This window comes from Aotus nancymaae, unplaced genomic scaffold (assembly GCF_030222135.1).
Source record: "Aotus nancymaae isolate 86718 unplaced genomic scaffold, 86718_ANA_hifiasm-v0.15.2.pri h1tg000089l, whole genome shotgun sequence".
NCBI lineage: Eukaryota > Metazoa > Chordata > Mammalia > Primates > Aotidae > Aotus > Aotus nancymaae.
Window position 1 is genome coordinate 8,555,821 of NW_026988504.1, and position 20,504 is coordinate 8,576,324.

General features: G+C 54.7%; 1 protein-coding gene across 4 annotated transcripts; it reads right to left on the reverse strand.

Moving 5' to 3' along the window:
* Positions 1–833: 833 nt before the first annotated feature.
* On the reverse strand, positions 834–20,168 carry GPRC5C (G protein-coupled receptor class C group 5 member C). 4 transcript variants are annotated; one of them, XM_012453785.2, is made up of 5 exons: positions 20,027–20,168; positions 11,650–12,738; positions 8,455–8,549; positions 5,788–5,937; positions 834–3,497 (listed from the first exon to the last, which is right to left on the reverse strand). In XM_012453785.2, exons 2-5 carry the CDS (start codon positions 12,704–12,706, stop codon positions 3,465–3,467), a joined length of 1,335 nt encoding a protein of 444 aa, XP_012309208.2. In that variant the 5' UTR covers positions 12,707–12,738; positions 20,027–20,168; the 3' UTR covers positions 834–3,464. The 4 variants fall into 4 exon arrangements, with proteins under 4 accessions (XP_012309208.2, XP_021526564.2, XP_012309209.2 ...); XM_021670889.2 differs by lacking the exon at positions 20,027–20,168 and adding an exon at positions 19,655–19,682; XM_012453786.2 differs by lacking the exon at positions 20,027–20,168 and adding an exon at positions 16,214–16,306.
* Positions 20,169–20,504: the final 336 nt, after the last annotated feature.

Below are 20,504 nucleotides of genomic sequence, written 5' to 3' on the forward strand. Positions count from 1 at the left end.
GCGAGAATGGCTTGGAGGGCCAACAGACCCTTCCGGGCAGCAACCCCCGCCCCCCCACCCCTAAGGCAGGCACTTAGCCTCTGTTGCCTGCTCTCTTCTATGAGCTGTGGGTGGCTGATGAACAAGAGCAGAGACAGGAGTAAACTGGAAAGCCGGGCGTGGTGCTCGGCAGGTCTTCACGGCCTGGGGGATTTATCAGCCATCCCTGCTTCTGGTATGGCTTTTTTTTACTCCTGACCTCGTGGTCCACCCACCTTGGCCTCTGAAAATGCTAGGATTACAGGCATGAGCCACCACACCTGGCCTTTGGCATGCCTTTCTGTGTACGGAGAATCTCACCCAATGGGTTGTCCTGGCTGCCTCTCCCAGCCATGCCAGGCGGCAAGAGGGTTACTATTGGGGTTGCCTCCCCCCCCACCCACATCTTGTGTAGGTAGCAGAGTTCTCTGGCCTTGGCTGGTTGACAGCTCAGTAGTTTTTGGAGGCCTGGTTTTCCCCTTAAAATAAATCCCCCCCCCCAAAAAATAAAATAAAATAAAATAAATCCCCAACAAAGAAAAAGCTTAGTTGGAATCAAATGGCCTTTGTTGGTGTAAAAAGCAAGAGGTACACGGGGGAAATACACGTGAAGAAATCTCAGAGGCAGGGTGGGGGTGGGGTGGGGGAGCAGGCACCTGGAATCCCAGCTACTTGGAAGGCTGAGATGGGAGAATCGCTGAGGCCAGGATTTTGAGACCAGCCTGGGCAGCTTAGCAAGACCCTGTCTCTAAAAATAATTTAACAAAACAAAACAAAACTAGTAAATCCCAGAAGAATTTATGAACACACAGGAATTCAGTGGCAGTAAGCCCTTACCCACAGAGGTAAGGTCATTTAATTCTGAGCAGTGATGAAGTCCAAAGTCCTCAGCATTAAGCTGCGTGGTGTGACAGTGGTGGGTGTGAGGTTTTCCACGGTCTTGGCTGGATGATGGTGAATCTACAGGCTCTACCTCTTCTAGTTTTCCTCCATTCAAGGCTTGTGATGCTGCTTGATCACCCCAAGAAGCTGCCTCTCTCCTCCTAAGAACTCATCTGTCTTCTTCGCCACTTGGTCCAGGCCGGAGTAAGCAGGGCCAGTGGGAGCGTACTCCTGAATACCGGCAGCCTGCACCTTTCAGGAGCCCATCCCTCCCTGAGCCTCACGAGCAGACCCCCAGAGGACTCAGGCTATACACAAACCCACGTCCACTGGAGACTGAAGCCTCTGGGCATCAGACACTGCCAGGGACTCCTTTGAAATTATCACCTACAGGCCGCTCACGCCTGTAATCCCAGCACTTTGAGAGGCCGAAGTGGGCGGATCACCTGAGGTCAGAGTTTGAGACCAGCTGGACCGACATGGAGAAATCCTGTCTCTACCAAAAGTTAAAAATTAGCTGGGCGTGGTGGCAGGTGCCTGTAATCCCAGCTACTCCGGAGGCTGAGGCAGGAGAATTGCTTGAAGCCGGGAGGTGGAGGTTTCAGTAGGCCGAGATTGTGCCACTGCACTCCAGCCTGGGCGACAAGAGCGAAACTCCTTCTCAAAAAAAAAAAGAAAGAGAAAGAAAGAAAGAAAGAAATTATCAGCTAGGAAAGTGCCTTGATTCACTAAGGGACCTTAGGGCTGCTAAGCTAGACCGAGAGCAGCGTGAGGTCCGCGGAACTCCCCGCTTCCCTTCCACCGGAGGGAAATAACGCTCTGATCATGGACTTCAGCAAGCCAGCAACAGAGTTCGGGGGCCACGGGCAGGGCTGCAGTCCTACTCTGCAGGGACCACGTGCCCAATTTAGCTCTGGAAAAATATGCCAGTGACAAAGGCACAGGCTGCTGGGGACGGGGGTAGCACTGGAGAGCGGTGGGACTGGCTACAGGGCATCTCCCCTGAGGAGGTGCTGCTGGGTCGCCACCCTCCACCCCAGCACCCAGAGGTGCTGCTGGGCTGAGGACTCAGCTCCAGGGCCCACCTTGGGTAAGTCAGCTCCGTCTGGTACCAGAGGCAGGAAAAACCCCAGGAGATGATGCTAAAGATAGCCCATTTTCACCAGCCTGGAGCTGTGCCCAGCTCTGTCCTTGGTGCCAGCGCCATGGAGGCCCTGAGAAGGCCCCCTCTTCCCTGGGTGACCATCGGGATCCTTTGGAGCATGTCCGAGGGCCCAGAACACAAGAGGCTCCTCCAGTGAGGAACCAGCGCTGGCACACCCAGGTGCTGCCCAAGGCGAGGTAGAAACTGAAAGCATCCGCCCATCAGGAAAGAGCACAGTCTTTAGTCCTGGGTCCCACTCACCTGAGGATGCCACTCACATACCTGCCCATCAGGAAATAGCATCTTTAGTCCTGGATCTCACGGGCCTCCCCATGTCCAAGTCCCAGTCACGGGAGAGGCCTAGACTCCAGTTCATCTGGTCCAGGGCTCTCCACTGGTCCCTGAGAAGGCAGTCCTGACCCTGACCCCGCATGCCCTAAGGGTGCTTCTAGGCCCTGACCGGAGATGCTGGAATAGCCACGGGAGGCCCCTGCTGCATTCCCAGAACCCGTGAGATCCCGGGAATCGGGCCCATTGACACCTGTTCCTGCCACAGGAGCCATCTTGAACCCCGGCTGCCAGGGTGGCCTGCCATTCCCAAATCCTTAGTGAGCTCTCCATGAGGTAGTGCTGGATGGAGAGAGCTGCCTCTTCCCGGCGTGGCCATCCTCGTCCCAGATGGCAAGGGGCAATGGGGGCAGAGTGCAGGCAGGGCTGGCCTGGCTTGCTGGCGGGACCCACTTTGTGGAAGAAGTGGATGGCTCAGGGGCTCTTGAGTGAAACACCCCAGGGGCTCAGATCTGGGACCCACAGGCTGTGGAGAGCAGCAGTGTGCCCAGGCCTCGGGCTGAGCTCCGCCCCCAACTCAGTGGCCTTCCACAGTCCAGGTGGTGGCAGGAGGCTCTGGTGAGAAGGGCAGGGGCTAACTTCTGCCCCAGCTTGTTTCCAAAGACTCATGGAAGAGATCCGTCTAGGCAGAAGGCGGGACAAGCCAATGCCAGACACCAAGATGGCGGGGCCAGGAAGGTCCAGAGTCAAGATGGGGCACTGAGACCTGTCTTTCACAATGGGGAGGATGGCCATCTGGAGAACCACAGCTCAGGGACACAGGGCTATGATTTGGGGAGGGTGTCAAGAGGGGAGCTAGAGGTGGCCTGGGGGACAGCTCCCTGCAGCCGCAGCCACTTGGGGACCAGGAAGATGGGCTGGGCAGGAAAGGGAGGGGCCCTAGGCGCTCCAGTCACATGCTCAGGGCTTCATGGAGACCCACTCAGTCCACTGCTTCAGGTCGGTGGCCTCCGGTCCCTCCCAGCTCCAATGACAAGGACAGGAAAGGAAAGGTGCTGGGCCCAGCCCAGCCCAGCCTGGGTACAGAGGAATGAGGACATCAGGATGCCGTGCGATCCAGGGAAGAGGGCTTCTACCATCTCGTTTTACTTTGCGGGGACTGAGCCTAAAGTAACCAGAAAGAACAAGAGTCAACAGGGACTCTACTGCGTGGGGCCCAAGCACTGGTTTTTACTTAAAAATAGTGTTTCAGTCCCCAGGAGGCCAATGCAATCTGAACATAGAAGGAGAAATTTGGGAGAAGTTTATTTCTTTTTCCCAGCAACCTTTCTCTGCCTTTCAACAAAAACATTTCTTCCCTACAACTGGTATCAGAAAATAGCTTCTGACTAGTTGAGGAGAAACATTCCCAAGCCTGGGAGGAGTGGGCTCCCCGGGGCAGGCCTGGCAGCCCCCTGGCAAAGCCTCGAGGCAGCGTCCAAAGGTCGGGACCCTGCTGTCTCATCCACACGGCTGGAAGTGCCACCCACTGGACTGGCTCGCCCAGCGTGGGCCAAAGAGAAAGGCTGCTGGCCGTCAGAGTCTTAGGAAAACCTGGTCGGTGTCGGCCTGTCCACCCAGACCTCTCTGGGTCAGTTCGCTTACCTGTAAAAGGGGGCGGTATGACCACTCTGAGACCCTGCCTTACCCCAAAATCATATAGTTCTGGGACTTTGAGTCTGAAAAACGGAGAGAATACTAGTCCTGCCCACCTCCTAGGGCAGCCTCGGGGAATAAAATGAGCTGGTGGGCTGGGTGTGGTGGCTCATGCCTGTAACCCTAGCACTTCAGGAAGCCGATGTGGGCAGATCACTTGAGGCCAGGAGTTTGCGACCAGCCTGGGCAACACGGTGAAACCTTGTCTCTACTGCATATAGAAAAGTTAGCCGGGTGTGGTGGCACATGTCTGTAATCTCAGCTACTCGGGAGGCTGAGCCGGGAGGATCGCTTGAACCTGGAGGTTGCAGTGAGCTGAGATTGTGCCACTGTACTCCAGCCTAGGCAACAGAGCAAGACTGTCTCAAAAAAAAAAAATTAAATTAAAAAACAAATGAGCTGATGAAGAAAGGCTTTGCTTACCATAAAGTACTGAGCAAACTGACTTTCTTTTTTCTGAGACTGAGTCTTGCTGTTGGCCAGGCAGGAGTGCAGTGGTGCAATCATGGCTCACTGCAGCCTCAACCTCCTGGGTTCAAGACATCCTCCCACCTCAGGCCCGTGAGTAGCTGGGACTAATGCCTGGCTAATTCTTTAATTTTTTAAATTTTTTTTTGTGGAAACAGCATCTCACTATGTTACCCAAGCTAGGCTGGAACTCTTAGGCTTAAGGGATCCTCTCACCTTGGCCTCCCAAGGTGCTGGGATTACAAGCATGAGCCACCGCGCTCTGCACAAATGGACACTTTAAGGACCACTCAGGAATGAAACCAACCAGAACTGGCCCAACCCTTTGCACCTTTGTCAACCCTTTCGTAAACAATTCCTGACCCTCTCTAGGCCATTCCTTTGCACGTACCACATGGTGTGATCTCAAAGCATGGAGCAGAAGAGTCTCCACTTGGTCCCCTATGGGATCTTCCCTGTCATTCATCCCAGGAGAAGCTAAAATTAGTTCATCTTCCCTTATACACACAGACACCTGCTCAAGGCCCACCTTCCCAATCCTGTCCCCGCAGCCACTGGAGGGGGGTCCCAGAGGAAAACTGCCTGGCCTCAGACAAGCCCAGGTGCAGGACTGCATCCTAGGCACGCGCTGAGCCCGGGTGTTCAATCTGATCACACACAATACAGAGGACCTGCTAAAGAATCCTTTGCTGGGGAGAGGCATCAGCTACTTAATTGCACAAAAGGAGAAATCTGCAGCAGCTTTAAATGTGAGCTGGATTTGGAGGGAAGAGAAAGACTCGTCACCCACAGGCCACGGTGGAGGAGAGGTTCATTGGAAGCCAGGAGCCCAGGTCAGAAACCACAGCCCCAGAGCGAGAGTTAATAAAGCAGAAACATGTTTATTAGGCACTCTTGTTCCTCACAGAGGAGCAAGATCCAAGCCTGAGCGCCTGGAAAGTCTCTTGAGGTTGCAGGAATCTCCAGAGAAACATAGGCGCTGCCCGGCCACCACCCCGAGAACACTATTTGGCTGGAGTGAGACCGCCGAGGTGACCCTGGCAGGAGGCCGGGCTTGGCTCCTCGACTCCACAAACACTGAGGAGTGGGTGGGGACACCCAGGACATCCACCCAAACACTGGCAGAAAGGGAGGCCCATCCAGCTCCAGGGCCCACGCTGCTAAGCCTGCCTGGGGGAAGAGAAGCCTGGAGAGTCCCTTGCCCGGAGCCAGGTCCTCAGGGCCCTCCCCAAATCTGCCCGCTTCTCCTGGCCGCCGCTGACTCAGTCCCACACGTAGGGGTTTCTAAAGACCTGAGAGTTCTTGCCATCTTTCAGCGGCGTGGCCGCCTGGTGGCTCTGGGCCGAGTACATGTCTTCAGCCCGCAGGGTCGAGTTGGCACTGCCCATCACCTGGCTGTTGGCGGTGGCCCGTGGGAGGATGACATCGTAAGCTCCTTCGGACTGGAAGGAAGAACAGGCGGTCTCACGGTCGGGGATCAGGAGCCAGGTTCCGCAGGGGCGGATGCACAAACACTCACTTCCTGCAGGGCTGGGCCTGCCAGCTCCCCCCATCCTCCCCACCTTCCCCCTCGGCTCCTCTGCCCCCTCTGGATGGGCCCCAGGGGTGGCCTGGGACGGCCAGATCTGAGCCCCTTACCTCACCCTGCTTCTGGGCATGGGAACAGGGCCCCTGGTGACCTTGGATGGTGCTGGGGCTTAACAGAGGGGGGTCCTCTTCCCAAGCCCCCCTCCCGCTTCCAATTCTTTAGGGAAACCTTAGGGCCAGTGGAGGGTCAGCCACACGGAGCTGCTACTACTTGTCTGGTAATGGCTCCCAGGCTCCCTCCCTCCAAGAATCTTACCCCGAGTCTATCACTGTCACTACCACCCCCTAGCATCACAGCTGTGGTTTTCCTGGCCGAGGACATGGCCCTGGGTGTGCCCACACCTCTCTCTGGGCATCTAGGCTGGCCGGTCTGATTTGGAGTCTTTTTTTTTTTTTTTAGTGGAGATGGTGGCAGTGGGGAGGGGGGCGTCTCACTACATTGCCAGGGCTGGTCTCAAACTCCCGGCCTCAAGCAATTCTCCCATGTCAGTCTCCCAAAGCGTTGGGATTAAAGGCATGAGCCACTGCATCTGGCCCGGATTTGTTGTCTTGAAACCTGAATTCTCTGCTTGGAACTGGGTCTTGCTCCCCTGTGGGTGAGAGACACCGACTGTGGGGTTTAGAGGGTCCTGAGGTAGCTGTTCTGGCTCCCATGCTGCAGGGAAGGTGAATTCCTGGCCCCTGTGTCTTAGCCCTATGGGAAAGAGCTGCCACCAAATCTCTGTAGCTCCCAGGCTCCAAACCAGCCTTCAAGTCAATCAGACCCAGGAGGGCCTCAGGCCTGTCTGCAATAGCTCCCTGTCCACCTGGCCCCGAGCCTGGGTGTGCACTGGAATCACCTGCGCTGCTTGTTAAGCCTCACCAACTCATAGCTGGACCGTCCCCAGTGGGCCCCACGCAGCTGGCAGCAACTGGGGCTGGGGGAGGGAGTGCTGAATGCAGGGCTTACAGATCTGCTCTGGATAGTGCCCCCTGCTGGCCATGCCCTGAAGGGACGCTAACAGTTGGCTCCATCCCAGCTCTGGCCCCACCCCACCCGCACTTTTATTATTTTTATTTATTTTTTGAGATAAAAAATATTGTTGTCCAGGCTGGAGTGCAGTGGTGAGATCTTGGCTCACTGCAGCCTCCACCTCCCGGGTTCAAGCAATCCTCTGGCCTTAGCCTCCCTAGTATCTGGGGCTAGAGGCGTGTGCCACCACACCTGACTTTTTTTTTTTTTTTTTTTAAGTAGAGACGAGGTTTCGGCATGTTGGCCAGGCTGATCTTGAACTCCTGACCTCAGTGAACCACGTGCCTCAGGCTCCCAAAGTGCTGGGATTACGGGTGTGAACCACTGGCCCGGCCCCCATTTGCACTTTTAGCAGGTTCCCAGGTAAGACTAACGCTGGGACCATGTTTTGAGAACTAGTCAGATAAAATCTCCCTGTTAGTACACATCATCCCCCAGGAATCCGACTCCAAACACGCTGGGGAGCAAGGCGCAATGGCGGTGAGGGAAGCCACTCAGGAAAGGCTTCTGTGGCTGCCTATGCCCCCAGGGCTGGCGGCCCGCAGCTTCCACTCCTGGTCCTCGGGGAAACTCTCCTCTGCCCAGGCTCAGGTTCAGGCTCGGGAGCGGGGAGGTGCTGGGATTGGAAGCTTCAGCCACACTTGCCTCCCCCTGCCCTGGGGCTCTCACAGAGAGGGCGGGGAGGGGGATGAGAACGCCACCCGGCTGACCTCCTCGCTTCCTGTTCCCAGCGTCCTGCCAAGAAGGGTCACTGACTTCTCCCCACAGCCTCTGCCAACCGGGAGGAGGAACACATATAGGAGTGAATAGAATCCAACCCACCGTCTTCCTGCTCACACCCCCACTTACTAACGGAGCATCTAGCTTCCAGAACCCAGGGGAGTTGTAAGGTCGAGACTCACTGCCTACCGGAGTGGGAGGGGAGGCGCGGGCCCCCTTGGCACAGCTGTGGTTCAGAAGTAAACAAACACCTCTCCAAACCTGCTACATTTGGTCCCTTGTCCACTTTGGGAGCACTTGGCTGAGACCCTTCTTTGTCCCTCCCCAGGTTGTCCGGAATAAAGCTGGCAGCTCCCACCAAGGAGAGCTCACCCAGCATTCCCTGTAGCATCCAGACACGGCCTGTGTGGATGCCAAAGTGACACAGGGCAGGCCCCACTGCAGTGCAACTGAAGGTGGTGGGCACACCGGCTCCAGGAGAAGGAAGTCGAGAACTAGGGCTCTGGATTCGCTGGAGAAACCTGCCTTTCCCCTACCACTTCCACCCAACCCAGCTCCGGCCACACAGCCCTCTCCTGCTGACCCGCTAAGGCTGTGCTCTGTCCCCAGCCGCGTCGCGGGGACCTGGGGACCCACTCACCGGGCCTTTGTGCATCAGGGCCATCTCAGTGGGCTGGTACACACTGGTCAGCAGCTGCCCGTTGTACCCGCTGTACGGCGACACTGGCCTCTTAGCTGCAAGGAAAAGCAGGAACAAACTGAAGATCCCAGAGCTCTCAGCTCCCTTCCCCACCTCCCGCAAGGCAAGCAAGGCTCTCTGGGGGCAGGGAAGAGGGAAGAGGGGACAGGCCAACCCTGGCATAGTCTCTAACCCAGGAGTGGCCAACTTGAAGTTGAGGTGAACACAGGGGCCCCCTCCCAAGCCCAACAGCCCTTTGTACAGATGCACGGGAGGAAACAGCACTGTGGGCTTCCCTGCAGTGTAGGACCCCCAGTTCAGAAAATGCTCTGTCAGCAACCTCCACATCCCCATCCGCCCTCAGGGGCCAGAGGCCAAGAGGACACATGGGCCTTCGGCTGCCTTCCAAGATGGCCAGCCTCCAGCTCTGCCTGTCACCACGGGCCAGCTGCCAGGCGCAGGGGTAAATACATCATCTGAGACCCACTGGCCTAAGCCTCTTCATGTCCTCCCTGGGCGCCCCTTCCCCACTACACCAACCCAGAGCCCGGCCGGCGAGCCTTAATGCAGTCCCACACCGTGGATCCCGGGCAAGTCTCCAGAACTATTTTAATCTCCAGGGATATTTCCCTGTGCCTTTGCGGTGTTGGTTTCCCGATGTGTTCCACCCTGCTGGGCACTCCCAGGGTGTTTGAGGAGGGCTGCAGACCCACCCGGGACCTTGGAACCGGCCTGGCTGGGAGGGCGGCACAGCGGATGTCTGGCTCCGGAAGGGCCGACGGTTCCCCAGCTCTGAGGGACCGCAACTTACATAGCTTCCTAAGTGCTGGGCTCACTCTATTGATTTTTCCATTTAGAAAAAAAAAAAGGAAAAACTCAGCCCCAAACGCTGAGAACCATTTGGCCCTGACAGGTACTTGGTGTGGGGGCGGGGCCTGAGGCTCCTCCCAGCACTTGTCCATAAGCCCCGCCTCTCCGGTGGGCTTTGCCAATTCCACCCCCCATGCACACTCTGTGAGTGTGACAGGAGCCACCCCGGGGTATGGCCAGCGCCTTCGCCCAGGTGGGTAGATCAAAGATCAAGTGCCTGGCAGGACAAGGGTCATCTCTTTCCCTAAAGCAAGGATTATGAGTATTTCACAGTTTGTAGAAAAGAAAGGAATGTCTCCGATTCTGGAACTTCCGCGGCAGCCTGACTCTGACCTCCCGGCAGAGGCCCCAGAGCCGGTGCCCGTTAACCCAGCAGTTAAGAAAGTCTTAAGCCCCGAGGCCTCCAGATCATCACAGTCTGGGGCCCGGGTCAAGGCTTTGAGATGGTGTCCTCAGATTTCCAGGTCATGTCAGATGAGGGGCTGCAGCCAGCAGGCTGAGGAAGAGCACGCGAGATGCATGCAACGGGCCACACCGGGAAGGGAATTAGCACAGGGGCTGGCCTAGAGCAGGTGCTGAGGAAATGCTAGTGGGCTGCACAGCTAACAGGGGTGCTGCTGAGACCACTATGTGGCACCCCAAGTGCTTTTATAAAAAGAGAAAAGGGCCGGGTATGGTGGCTCATGCCTGTAATCCCAGCACTTTGAGAGGCCAAGGCAGGTGGATCACTTGAGGTCAGGAGTTCAAGACCAGCCTGGCCAACATAGTGAAACCCCGTCTCTACTAAAAATCCAAAAATGGGCCAGGTGTGGTGATGTGCGTCTGTATTCCCAACTACTGGGGAGGCTGAGGCAGGAGAATCGCTTGAGCTGGGGAGGAGGAGGTTGCAGTGAGCTGAGATCGCACCACTGCATTCCAGCCTGGGTGACAGAGTGAGATCCCGTCTCAAAAAATTGAAAAAAAGAAAAAAACTAACTGAAAAATACTTCCTTTTAAAGAAAACTAAGGTGATTATGGATACATACATATAGAAAACAAGTTCTGAAAGGATAGTATTAGCAAAATATGTAAAATAATAGTCATACACATATAGCAAATAGCAAATTCTTCGAGAGAGCTTTTCATGAGCTGGGCACTAAGCAATTTATTTTTAAGATAATCCAAGCTGGAATGTGGTGGCATAATCATGGCTCACTGAGGCCTCAACCTCCTGAACTCAGGCAATTCTCCTGCTTCAGCCTCCCAAGGAGCTGGGACCATAGGTGTGCACCACCACACCTGGCTAATTTTAAAAATTACTTGTAGAGACGGGGGCCTCACTATGTTGCCCAGGTTGGTCTCAACTCCCGGGCTCAAGCCCCATCCAGCTCAGCCTCCCAAAGTGCTGGGATTACAGGTGTGAGCCAATTCGCCCAGCCGGCACTAATTAATTTAATCCTCACAAGAACCCTATGAAATAGGTACTATTATTATCCCCATTTTACAAATGGAGAAACGGAGGCACATAGATATTATACCAGTCAATAGCGGTCACTTCTGCATATGGAACAGGATGGAATGGGTCTGACTGGGGAGGTAGCTGGGGAGAATTCCATTTTATCTGAAATGTTTGAAATTTTACAGTAAGAATATGTGCATGAATTATATAAACATAGAAAAAAACTTTATTATCATTATTTTTTGAGACAGAGTCTCACTCTGTCACCCAGGCTGGAGTGTAGTGGCTCAAACTTGGCTCACTGCAACCTCTGCCTCCTGGGTTCAAGTGATTTTCCTGCCTCAACCTCCTGAGTAGCTGGGATTACAGGCACGCACCACTACATCCAGCTTTTCTTTTTAATTTTTTTTTTGAGACAAGGTCTTTCTGTCACCCAGGCTGGAGTGCAGTGGTGCAATCTTGGCTCAATGCAACCTCCAACTCCTGGGTTCAAGTGATTCACCTGCCTCAGCCTCCCAAGTAGCTGGGACTACAGGTGTGCGTACCACCATGCCCAGCTACTCACACTCAGCTAATTTTTTTTTGGATTTTTAGTAGAGACGGGGGTTTCACCATGTGGGTCAGGCTGGTCTCAAGTGATCCACCCACCTTGGCCTCCCAAAGTGCTGCGATTACAGGCATGATCCGCCTTCCTGGATGAAAAAAATCTTTAAAATAAATGGAATTTAGAGACACTTAGGCAGAAAACCTCAAGAACCTTCCCTTTTGCTCAAGAGACTGGCTCCCTGTCCTGCAGTAAAAGACATGGGATGGAGAAAGGGGCCTGGAGGGCGCCCCTGGAGACCCACCTGCCGCCGGCTCATCCATGGAAAAGGCCTTGTTCTCCACAAACATGCTCTGACCCTTCTGCTCTTTCAGGATGGTCTCATAGCCCACGCCCCGGGTGGGGTACATGTCCCCCTGGTAGCTTTGCTCTGGGCTGGCCTTGGTCACCTGGGAGACCTCGGGGATGACATAGAAGAGGACGAAGGCCCAGGCGTTGGCGGCGAGGGCGATGGCCAGTGTGGGGTCATCCCAGGTGGGACTGTTGCGCTGCCTGTTGCCGTAGGTATACATGACGATCCACACCACCCAGATGGCCATGGAGGTGGCTGTGGTGAGCAGCACAAAGACTCCGTGCTTACGCCAGCGCTTGAAGCGGCCGCACAGAGCGGGCCAGGCCCCCAGGAAGGCAGCCAGCAGCAGCAGCATGACGTAGATGAGCGCCATGACGAAGTCCATGTTGGCAATGGCGCAGGGGGAGGCCACGGCCCAGTTGGCACTGCTGTTGCCCTGAGGGCTGCCCTCGCCACTGCCTCGAACCAGGGTGATGATCAGCCACTCCGTGTTGATGATGACCTCCACCAGGGTCAGCAGCAGAGCCACAGTGAAGATCACCCAGCCCCGGGGCCCATGGTTCTTCCGGGCCAGGAAGTTGAGGGCAAAGACGTGGGCCACCAGACAGGAGAAGCAGATGGCGAACAGGACCCCAAAGAGGAAGCGCCGAGAGGCACAGGTGGAGAAGTCGGGCTTCACCACGCAGGCGAACACGAGGCAGAAGAGGCCCAGGGTCCCCAGCAGGAAGAACACCTGGGTCCCCAGCAGGCTCCGCTTCTTGGCGTCCTGCACAAAGGGGAGGCTGGCCACCAGGATGATGGTGAGCACAAACGTAGTGACGACGCCTGCCCCAGCCACTGCCTCCAGGACGATGCCCCATGCCCCAGAGCGGTCACACAGGTTGTAATAGAGGGGGTTGAGGTCTGGGCTGCAGCCGGGTGGAGCATGGCCCTGGGCCTGGGCCTGAGCCCCTGGGAACAGGAAGAGAGGCAGTCCCAGGCACATCACCAAGGCTTTGTGGATGGCCATCCTGGCTCCCAGGCCAGGCTCCAGTCGGGTCCCTAGAGAAGAAAGGGACAAAGGAAGGAAGGAAAAGGGACAAAATTAGTCCTCCAAGGTCAGACTCCAATAAACATGGTGCTGCTTCCCCCATCCCAAACCCAGTGAGACAGTGCTAGCTGACCATGAGGCTCTCTGGACCTCAGAATCCTTCTTAACACAGAACTCCTAAGAGGCATTTCAACTGGCTAGAGAGGCAAATGAGATGAATCCCATTTGTCAGTCCTTTTCTTAGCCATGGCAAAGGAAAAAACCGTCATGGAATTTTCAGTTCCCTCCCTTCCACCAACCATAACCTGGGTTCAGCTATTCCCTGAGCTCTGGCAGCTAGGATAGAGGACGACGGGGCTTGTGAACAAGTCAAGACCAAGCACCCCACCCACCCAGCACTTCCTCTCAGCCCTGGGACTTCCAGGCTCCAGGAGGTCAGCTGCTATGCCCCTAAACTCCATCCCTGTGATGCTTAAATCCATAGCCAGGCAGTTATGCATTCATTCATTCATTCACTCATTCATTCATTCAATAAGGACTTAACAAGCACCTGAAGCAGGCATAGCCAGCAGCTAGGAAAAATGAAGAGACAGTCATTTTCCCATTTTCAGTGCCAAGTCTCCACTTCAGAATCTTCCATTTTTTGCCTAGCTCAGATGCTGAAGTCAAGAATAAAATAAAGTCCCCAGCTAAGGAGTTAATGACTTAATGCAAAAATTTTCCTGCGGAGCATTAACATTTTAAAAGCAAGAACCAGGCAAGGGCAAGGCAAAACCCAAAGGAATTACTCTTTAATGGAAGACTTTAAGACGTCCTCGCTAGAAGGCAAGAAAGGTAGCTTTTATTAACACCAGCAAGGTAATTTTCACTCCATCTACTCACTGCAAGCTCTACCAAGTACCATAGAGCTGCGCCAGAGAAGAAAACCAAACCCCTGCTCCTAATAGCGACTGGATGTTCCCCGTGTGAAGTAGAGGTAATGGATGTATAGGTTAAGAGACATTAAAGACCAAATCAATGAGTTTTCTCCAATCAAAAGTTTTAAATGTACTTGGAGGAAACCTTACACTGAAAATGTAAATGCAGCCGGGCACGTTGGTTCATGCCTATAATCCCAGCACTTTGGTAGGTCAAGGTGGACGGATTGCTTGAGTTCAGGAGTTTGAGACCAGCCTGGGCAACATGGTGAAACTGGTCTCCACAAAAAAATATATAAATTAGCAGCCGGGCGTGGTGGCTCACAACTGTAATCCCAGCACTTTGGGAGGCCGAGGTGGGCAGATCACTTGAGGTCAGGAGTTTGAGACCAGCCTGACCAAAATAGTGAAACCCCATCTCTACTAAAAATACAAAAATTAGCCAGGTGTGGAGGTGTGCACCTGTAATCCCAGCTACTCAGGAGCCTGAGGCAGGAGAATCGCTTGAGCCCGGGAGGTGGAGATGGCAGTGAGCTGAGATGGAACCACTGCACTCCAGCCTGGGCAAAAGAATAAAACTCCATCTGAAAAAAAAAAAAAAATACATATATATATCTAGCAGGGTGTGGTGGCATGTGCCTGTAGTCTGAGCTACTTGGGAGGCTGAGGTCAGAGGATCATCTGAGCCCAGATCAAGACTGTAGTGAGCTGTGATTGTACCACTGCACTGTAGCCTGGGCAACAGAGCGAGACTCTGTTTCCAAAAAAAGAAAGTAAAGAAAGAGAAATTTTAAATGCTTTAAGAAGCACATTATGCACTTTCAAATTCTATGAACGCAGGTAGTCCAGATTTAAGTCACCCCACGTGTTCAAAGAACTAGTTGTAACCCCGCCTCATCAGGAACTCTGGAAAGACAGCAACCAAGCTTTCCTGGTCTGACAGTGACCACTAGTGGCTGGCAGGGGAATGGCATTATCTAACTACCCTGTGAGGCTACAGCCCTTCTTCCTTTTTTAGGGGGATTGGGGGGTTGTTTATACACGGTTTACCTCCTTACTGTTTTTTAGACAGAGTTTCACTCGTTATTCAGGCTGAAGTGCAATGGTGCGATCTTGACTCACCGCAACCTCTGCCTCCTGGGTTCAAGCAATTCTCCTGCCTCAGCCTCCCGAGTAGCTGGGACTACAGGCATGCACCATCACGCCCATCTAATTTTTGCATTTTTAGTAGAGACAGGGTTTCACCATGTTGACCAGGATGGTATCGATCTCTTGACCTCGTGATCCACCTGCCTCGGCCTCCCAAAGTGCTGGAATTATAGGCGTGAGCTGTTTTATTTGTTAAACCATTCATGGCTACTTAATATCTAAAAGGCAAACAAAAACCCTAAATCCCACAGCTGATAGAAATTGTCCCTCTCTTCAACACAGAAACAAAAAAAATTAAAAAAAAAAATTCTGTCCATAATTAATATGTGAAAGAACACTTACACTAAATCGGGGCAATGAAACTCATAAAATTAAGTGAAATAGACACAATAAAGAGGATGCATTTTCAAAGTCCCTGCAGGTATCCTGCATGCCACTTGAAAATATTTAGGTCTTCCTAGCCATCTCAGCGACCTCATCTTTCCATTAAGCTCGCTTAACTCTTAAAATTAACTCCCTTATGTAAATGTACTGTTGTTTTCCTAAAAAACTGGCTTTGTCACAGCTAGTTTCTCTTCACTTCTAATGCAGGGCTTAAGTAAGCGTCTGTAGGGGACTTTGTAAATCAATAAAGCACCAACTGTATTTTATTTACAAGTGCTGGAGAGAGGAGTAAGCCAGGGCTAAGACGCAAGGAGTAGTATTGAGCCACTCCCAGGAGATAATTTATGAATAACAACATGCTCTGGAATCCTAAATGTTCAGCTCCATCTTGGGCCCTACAGCCAGCCAGCCAGAACTTCCAGCTGAAGCTGGAAGTAGGGAAGAGAACAAACACTGAGAAGGGCCATTTAGCCTCTGGGCACCTGCACTTACTTTTTTTTTTTTTTGAGACGAACTGTTGCTCTTGTTGCCCAGGCTGGAGTGTAATGGTGCGATCTCAGCTCACTGTGCCCCCACCTCCCAGGTTCAAGTGATTCTCCTGCCTCAGCCTCCCAAGTAGCTGAAATTACAGGCAGCTGCCACCATGCACAGCTAATTTTGTATTTTTAATAGAGATGGCGGGGGCGGGGTTTCTCCATGTTGATCAGGCTGGTCTCAAACTCCCGACCTCAGGTGATCCACCTGCCTCAGCCTCCAAAGTACTGGAATTACAGGCTGCACCTGCACTTTCATGGGCTTCTCACCCGACCTCCCTCGGCCAGGGCCCAGTTTAGAACACACAACTTCTCCCAATCAGCAAATATTGACTGTGAACCTAGGAAAGAAAGGCCCTGTTGTTCTCAGAGCTGTGAAAAATACAAACATGAACACAGTCCCTGGCTTGACAGTATTTAAAATCTAATAGGAGAGATAAGGTAGGTACTCAGAAAAATTACACAAGGGAGAATATGATTAAGAACCACACAACAGAATTTACCTGTAGGAGAGAGACAGGGGCTACAGGATCACGGAAGAGAACCAGGAAGAGCAGAGAAAGACTGTTCCACAGTTTCATTCAATATCTAATTAAAAAAAAAAAAAATACCAGGTCCCAGACACCGGCAAGAGACAGGGACACTCGGAAGCTAAGCCCTGAAGAAGATGAGGAAGGGCTGAGCAGGCAAAGGGAGCAATGAGGGGGAAATGCAAGGCAGAAAAGACGGTGTGAGTCAAAGCCCTAGGTTGAGCCCAAATCCGGAGCAAGTGAAAAAAAGAATTCAGTTTGCCAAGTATCAGCTGAGTTTGTAAAGGGAGGCTGCAGCTGCTGGCTGACAGACTGGAAATGCTACAGGGGTGGGGCTGGGGGCATGATTCTAAAAGGCAACGGGCAGCCACTGAAGGCTGTTTTTAGCATGATGGGGGCATAGCCAGGGTCGTGCTTTTAAGAGATGAGTGGTAAAAAAGCACAGGCAATCGATTTGTTGGGGGGCACATTCAACCCAGTTTAAAGGTCAAGGCCAAAGGTAAAGCCATAATGGCCAGCTCTGAGAGATCCTTTCCAAAAAACAATCGAAGGACTGGTTGGATGATGGCGGGGTGGCGGTGGCAGGTGGGTGCTGTGGAGCTAAAGCCCACCCTACAAGTTCAAATCTAACGGGGATGTCATTACAAAAAATCAAGCCAGGGACCCAATGTCACTCATTCTTCTTGCCCTAGAAATACTTACCTGTACCCTGCCAGCCCCCAGAAGCCCATAGGCACTTGGGCCAGGGTCAGGGAAGCTTCACAGCTCTCTGTCCCCAAGCCCCCACCTCCAATTTCCCCCTGACTTTGCGGTTGGTGAGCAGCAACTTCCTTCTGCACCTGACCCTCCAAGTCTTGCTTCTGCTGCCAACCCCCTCATTCTAGAAACTTCCAAGGAATGAAAGAGGAGCCTGTATCTGCCCCTCACTCCATCCAGGTACCATGCTGCTGCCCAGCAGCGAGGCTGCCGCTTTTAGTAAGTTGCTGAGCAATTTCATAGCCTCAGAGGAAACAACCTGGTCCCATCCTGAAATACCTTATTTCTCTGGTTCACCCAGAAATGGAAGGGCAGGTGGGAAAACTGGGCTTTCTGGGCGTGGCTCTCATCTATTGCCTGGGACAGGGACCCTCAGAGAGAGTTAAAGAGAAGCTCAGAAGAGCTCGGCTCCAGGAGCACGACTCCAGCCGTCTGATGCTGGGAGTGCACATGAAGCCAATGCCACCTCTTTTGTTTGTTTGTTTGAGACAGAGTCTCGCTCTGTCGCCCAGGCTGGAGTGCAGCTCAGCTCACTGCAACCTCCACCTCCCAGGTTGAAGTGATTCTCCAGCCTCAGCCTCCTGAGAAGCTGGGATTACAGGTGCCCGCCACCATGGCTGGCTAATTTTTGTTTTTTAGTAGAGATGGGGTTTTACCATGTTGGTCAGGCTGTTCTTGAACTCCTGACCTCAGGTGATCTGCCCACCTCAGCCTCTCAAAGTGCTAGGATTACAGGCATGAGCCACTGTGCCTGGCCCAATGCCACCTTTTAAGATGGTGACTTTTCCTCAGGGCCCTGGAGGAACCTTCTGCCTCCTATGGGTCCCTAGACCCTGCACTAAAACTGAGCCATCTGACCCCTGAATGTTCAAATCATGTCCGTGTCTCCCTTCCAGGGCTGTAGGATCTCTGAAGCTGGTGAACAAGACTTCTGGCATCCTCTGCCACAGCTGGTGCTGTGCCTAAACACAGTGGGCATTTGCAAGTCACCTCTGGATGGTCTCAGGTGCACGTCTCCGCACCCAGGACTGCCCCTCCACTTTGGAGTTGCATCTTCTGCTTAAAGGTTCTCACAGGGTGTAAGGAGTGGGGTAGGAGGGGGACCTCCTTCCACCCTGAGTCTCCCCCACCCCACAGCTGAAGCCCAGCCCCAACCTCAGATTATTTTCTGGACAAAAGGGCCTTTTGCTTCACTTCCCTGGAATCAGTTGTACAAATATTTTTAATCACCTCTGAAATCGGCCTTTCCCCAGGCTCAGCCACCCGGCCCCCAGCTCTGGTCTGAGTCAGTCCAATCCAGTTGCTGAATCCCCCTCCTCCCTCCTTCTCTCTCCAGGGGGAGCAGAGGCCTGGTGGGCTCAGAGGCTCAGAGGCCCAAGCAACCCTGACTGGTTTCCCCCAGCAACAAGTGGCTTCATCCAGCAACAGTGGAGACAGCCAGGCCTTCTCACTCTTCCAGAGCGACACCCGCTTCCTTGCTTCAGCATCATCCACATACAAGCCTGAGACGCCCTCCATTCACCAGGGCAAAGGATACCATCCTGGAAAGAGAGCTCCAGGGTGTCACAGGGCCACCCTGTGACAGGTCAGCTCAACACTGACCCATGGCCAATGGCTATCTTCCAGGCGCCATGATCCTGGCGCTCTCAAGGGAGGTGTTCACCCAGGGATACCTTCCTTCTTCCCATCCCACACACTCAGCAGCCTATCGAGAAAGGTGATGGCCCCACTGACAGGTTTCCTGCCTCCACTCCCATGGACTCTCTCTCTGTCCCTGGTGAGGTCCCATTGTCTCACCCCTCTGTCCAGGGCGCTCAGGTGTTTCATTAATTAGAAGGCGCACAGGAGATGACTGTGCCAGGAAGGAGCTGCCTCAGTGGGTAGGGGTTCCTCGAACCTCAGCCTAGGTACCCCACCCCATCCCCCTACCTCCGCCCCGCACCAAGGCCAGGCATTTGGGTCAAAATGCCTTGAGCACTCTGAGACTTGGGAGTCTTCAAGGGTCTGCTCTGGAATGTCACTCTGGAATGCGCCCTACCCCCCAAGGCACTCCCTCCCCCAGTCACAGTTGAAGGCACAGGGGCGGGGTGGGGGTGGGGGTGGGGGCCGCGGTATTGAGACCTAGGGGCCAGGCTGCCAGAGGAGAGGCGCTTTGATTGTCTGAAATTCCAAACTTCCGCAGGGAGATTCCGAACCCTCTCGTCCCCACTCGGGGACAACGGTGCGGGGGGTCTACACCTGCGCTCCCCAGGTGGCTGGAACGGGGAGCAGGGGAACCAGTCACTCTCTCCCAGTTTTAGGGCCACAGAAACCTGCCCTCCCTATCCACAGTAGCAGACGGCGGAGAGGACGCCGACCCACCAGAGTCACGGTGACCGCGGACTCCCACCGAGAGGCACATGGTGGAGGGGCTCCCCTTGGAGACCCCGAATTGTGGAGTCCTTTCCTCTCCCTCCAGTCCAAGCCGCAGCGCCCGACTCCCCCACCCCCAGTCGGCTCGAGTCTGAAAACTTTCAGGGACCGAGCGGAGTTGGCGCGGCGTCCCCCGCCCGCAGGATGTCCAGCCCCCGCCTCTGCCCTCGCCCACTCCCCGCCGGCCCGACCCCACTCTTCCGGGCGGCGGAGAGGAGGGCGGAGCGGGAAGGCAGCAGCCCTTACCTGGGACGCGCCGCCGGCCCCGCTCCGGCGCGGCGTTTAGGGCCAACTCCAGCCCCAGGCGGGGCGCGGGCGGGTGTGGGAGGGACTCGGCGCGGGGCGCGGAGCCAGGCGGGGTCCTGGCTGGGGTGGCGGGGCCCGGGCCGGGGCGCAGGGCCTGCCTGTCCCCGGGACCCGGGCGCGCAGGGTCTCTCGCTCTCGCGCGGGCCTGTCCCCAGGCAAGGCACCTGGCTGTCGGTGAGAGTGGGCTGGCGCCGGCATCACCGTTACATCACCTCCATTCCGGGCGCTTATCGGGCGCCAGCAGCGCTCCAGGTATGTGCGCTCCGTTTACACAGGAACAAAGCCTGCCCGGCCCTCCCCGCCCCGACTCACCTCCAGACTGGGCCGACTCGCACTTTCCGGCTGGGGAGGAAGATTGGAGTTTCTGGTCCTGCAGGCGAGTAGGTTGTTGCTGTTTGCTGCCACGCCCCCGCACGCGGGCGCGCGCACACTCACGCGCACTCACTTTCTGGGCTCAGCCTCCGCTGGGGCAAGCGGTGTGGGGGTGCAGCCCTGCGCGCCCCACACGGCGTCTCCCAGCGTGCGCGCGTACGGACACGCGCGGGGCTACCTTAGCGCGTCTCTCGGTGGCAGACACTTAGCCTTTGTCACCTTCGTCCTGGCCCTCCTGTGAGACACACTTCGGGCACAGTTCGCTGGGAGCAGGCCGGAGCGAGGCGCACACTCAAGACAGAGTCCGTCTTTGTCACGCCGCCTGCGCCCCCTCCCCTCCCCAGCTTGCACACGTGGACACACCGTACACCGAGGTTTGTCTTTTGCGCGTGCCGTCCTTCTCTGGGACTCCAGTCAC

Bases quoted from the DNA above. Each gene is read 5' to 3' on its own strand.
- GPRC5C (XM_012453783.2), bottom strand. The intron at 8,550-11,649 runs GTGGGTCTCCAG...TTTTCCTTGCAG, and splicing joins CATGGATGAGCCGGCGGCAG to CTAAGAGGCCAGTGTCGCCG. The intron at 3,498-5,787 runs GTCTTTAGAAAC...TGGTTACTTTAG, and splicing joins AAGATGGCAAGAACTCTCAG to GCTCAGTCCCCGCAAAGTAA.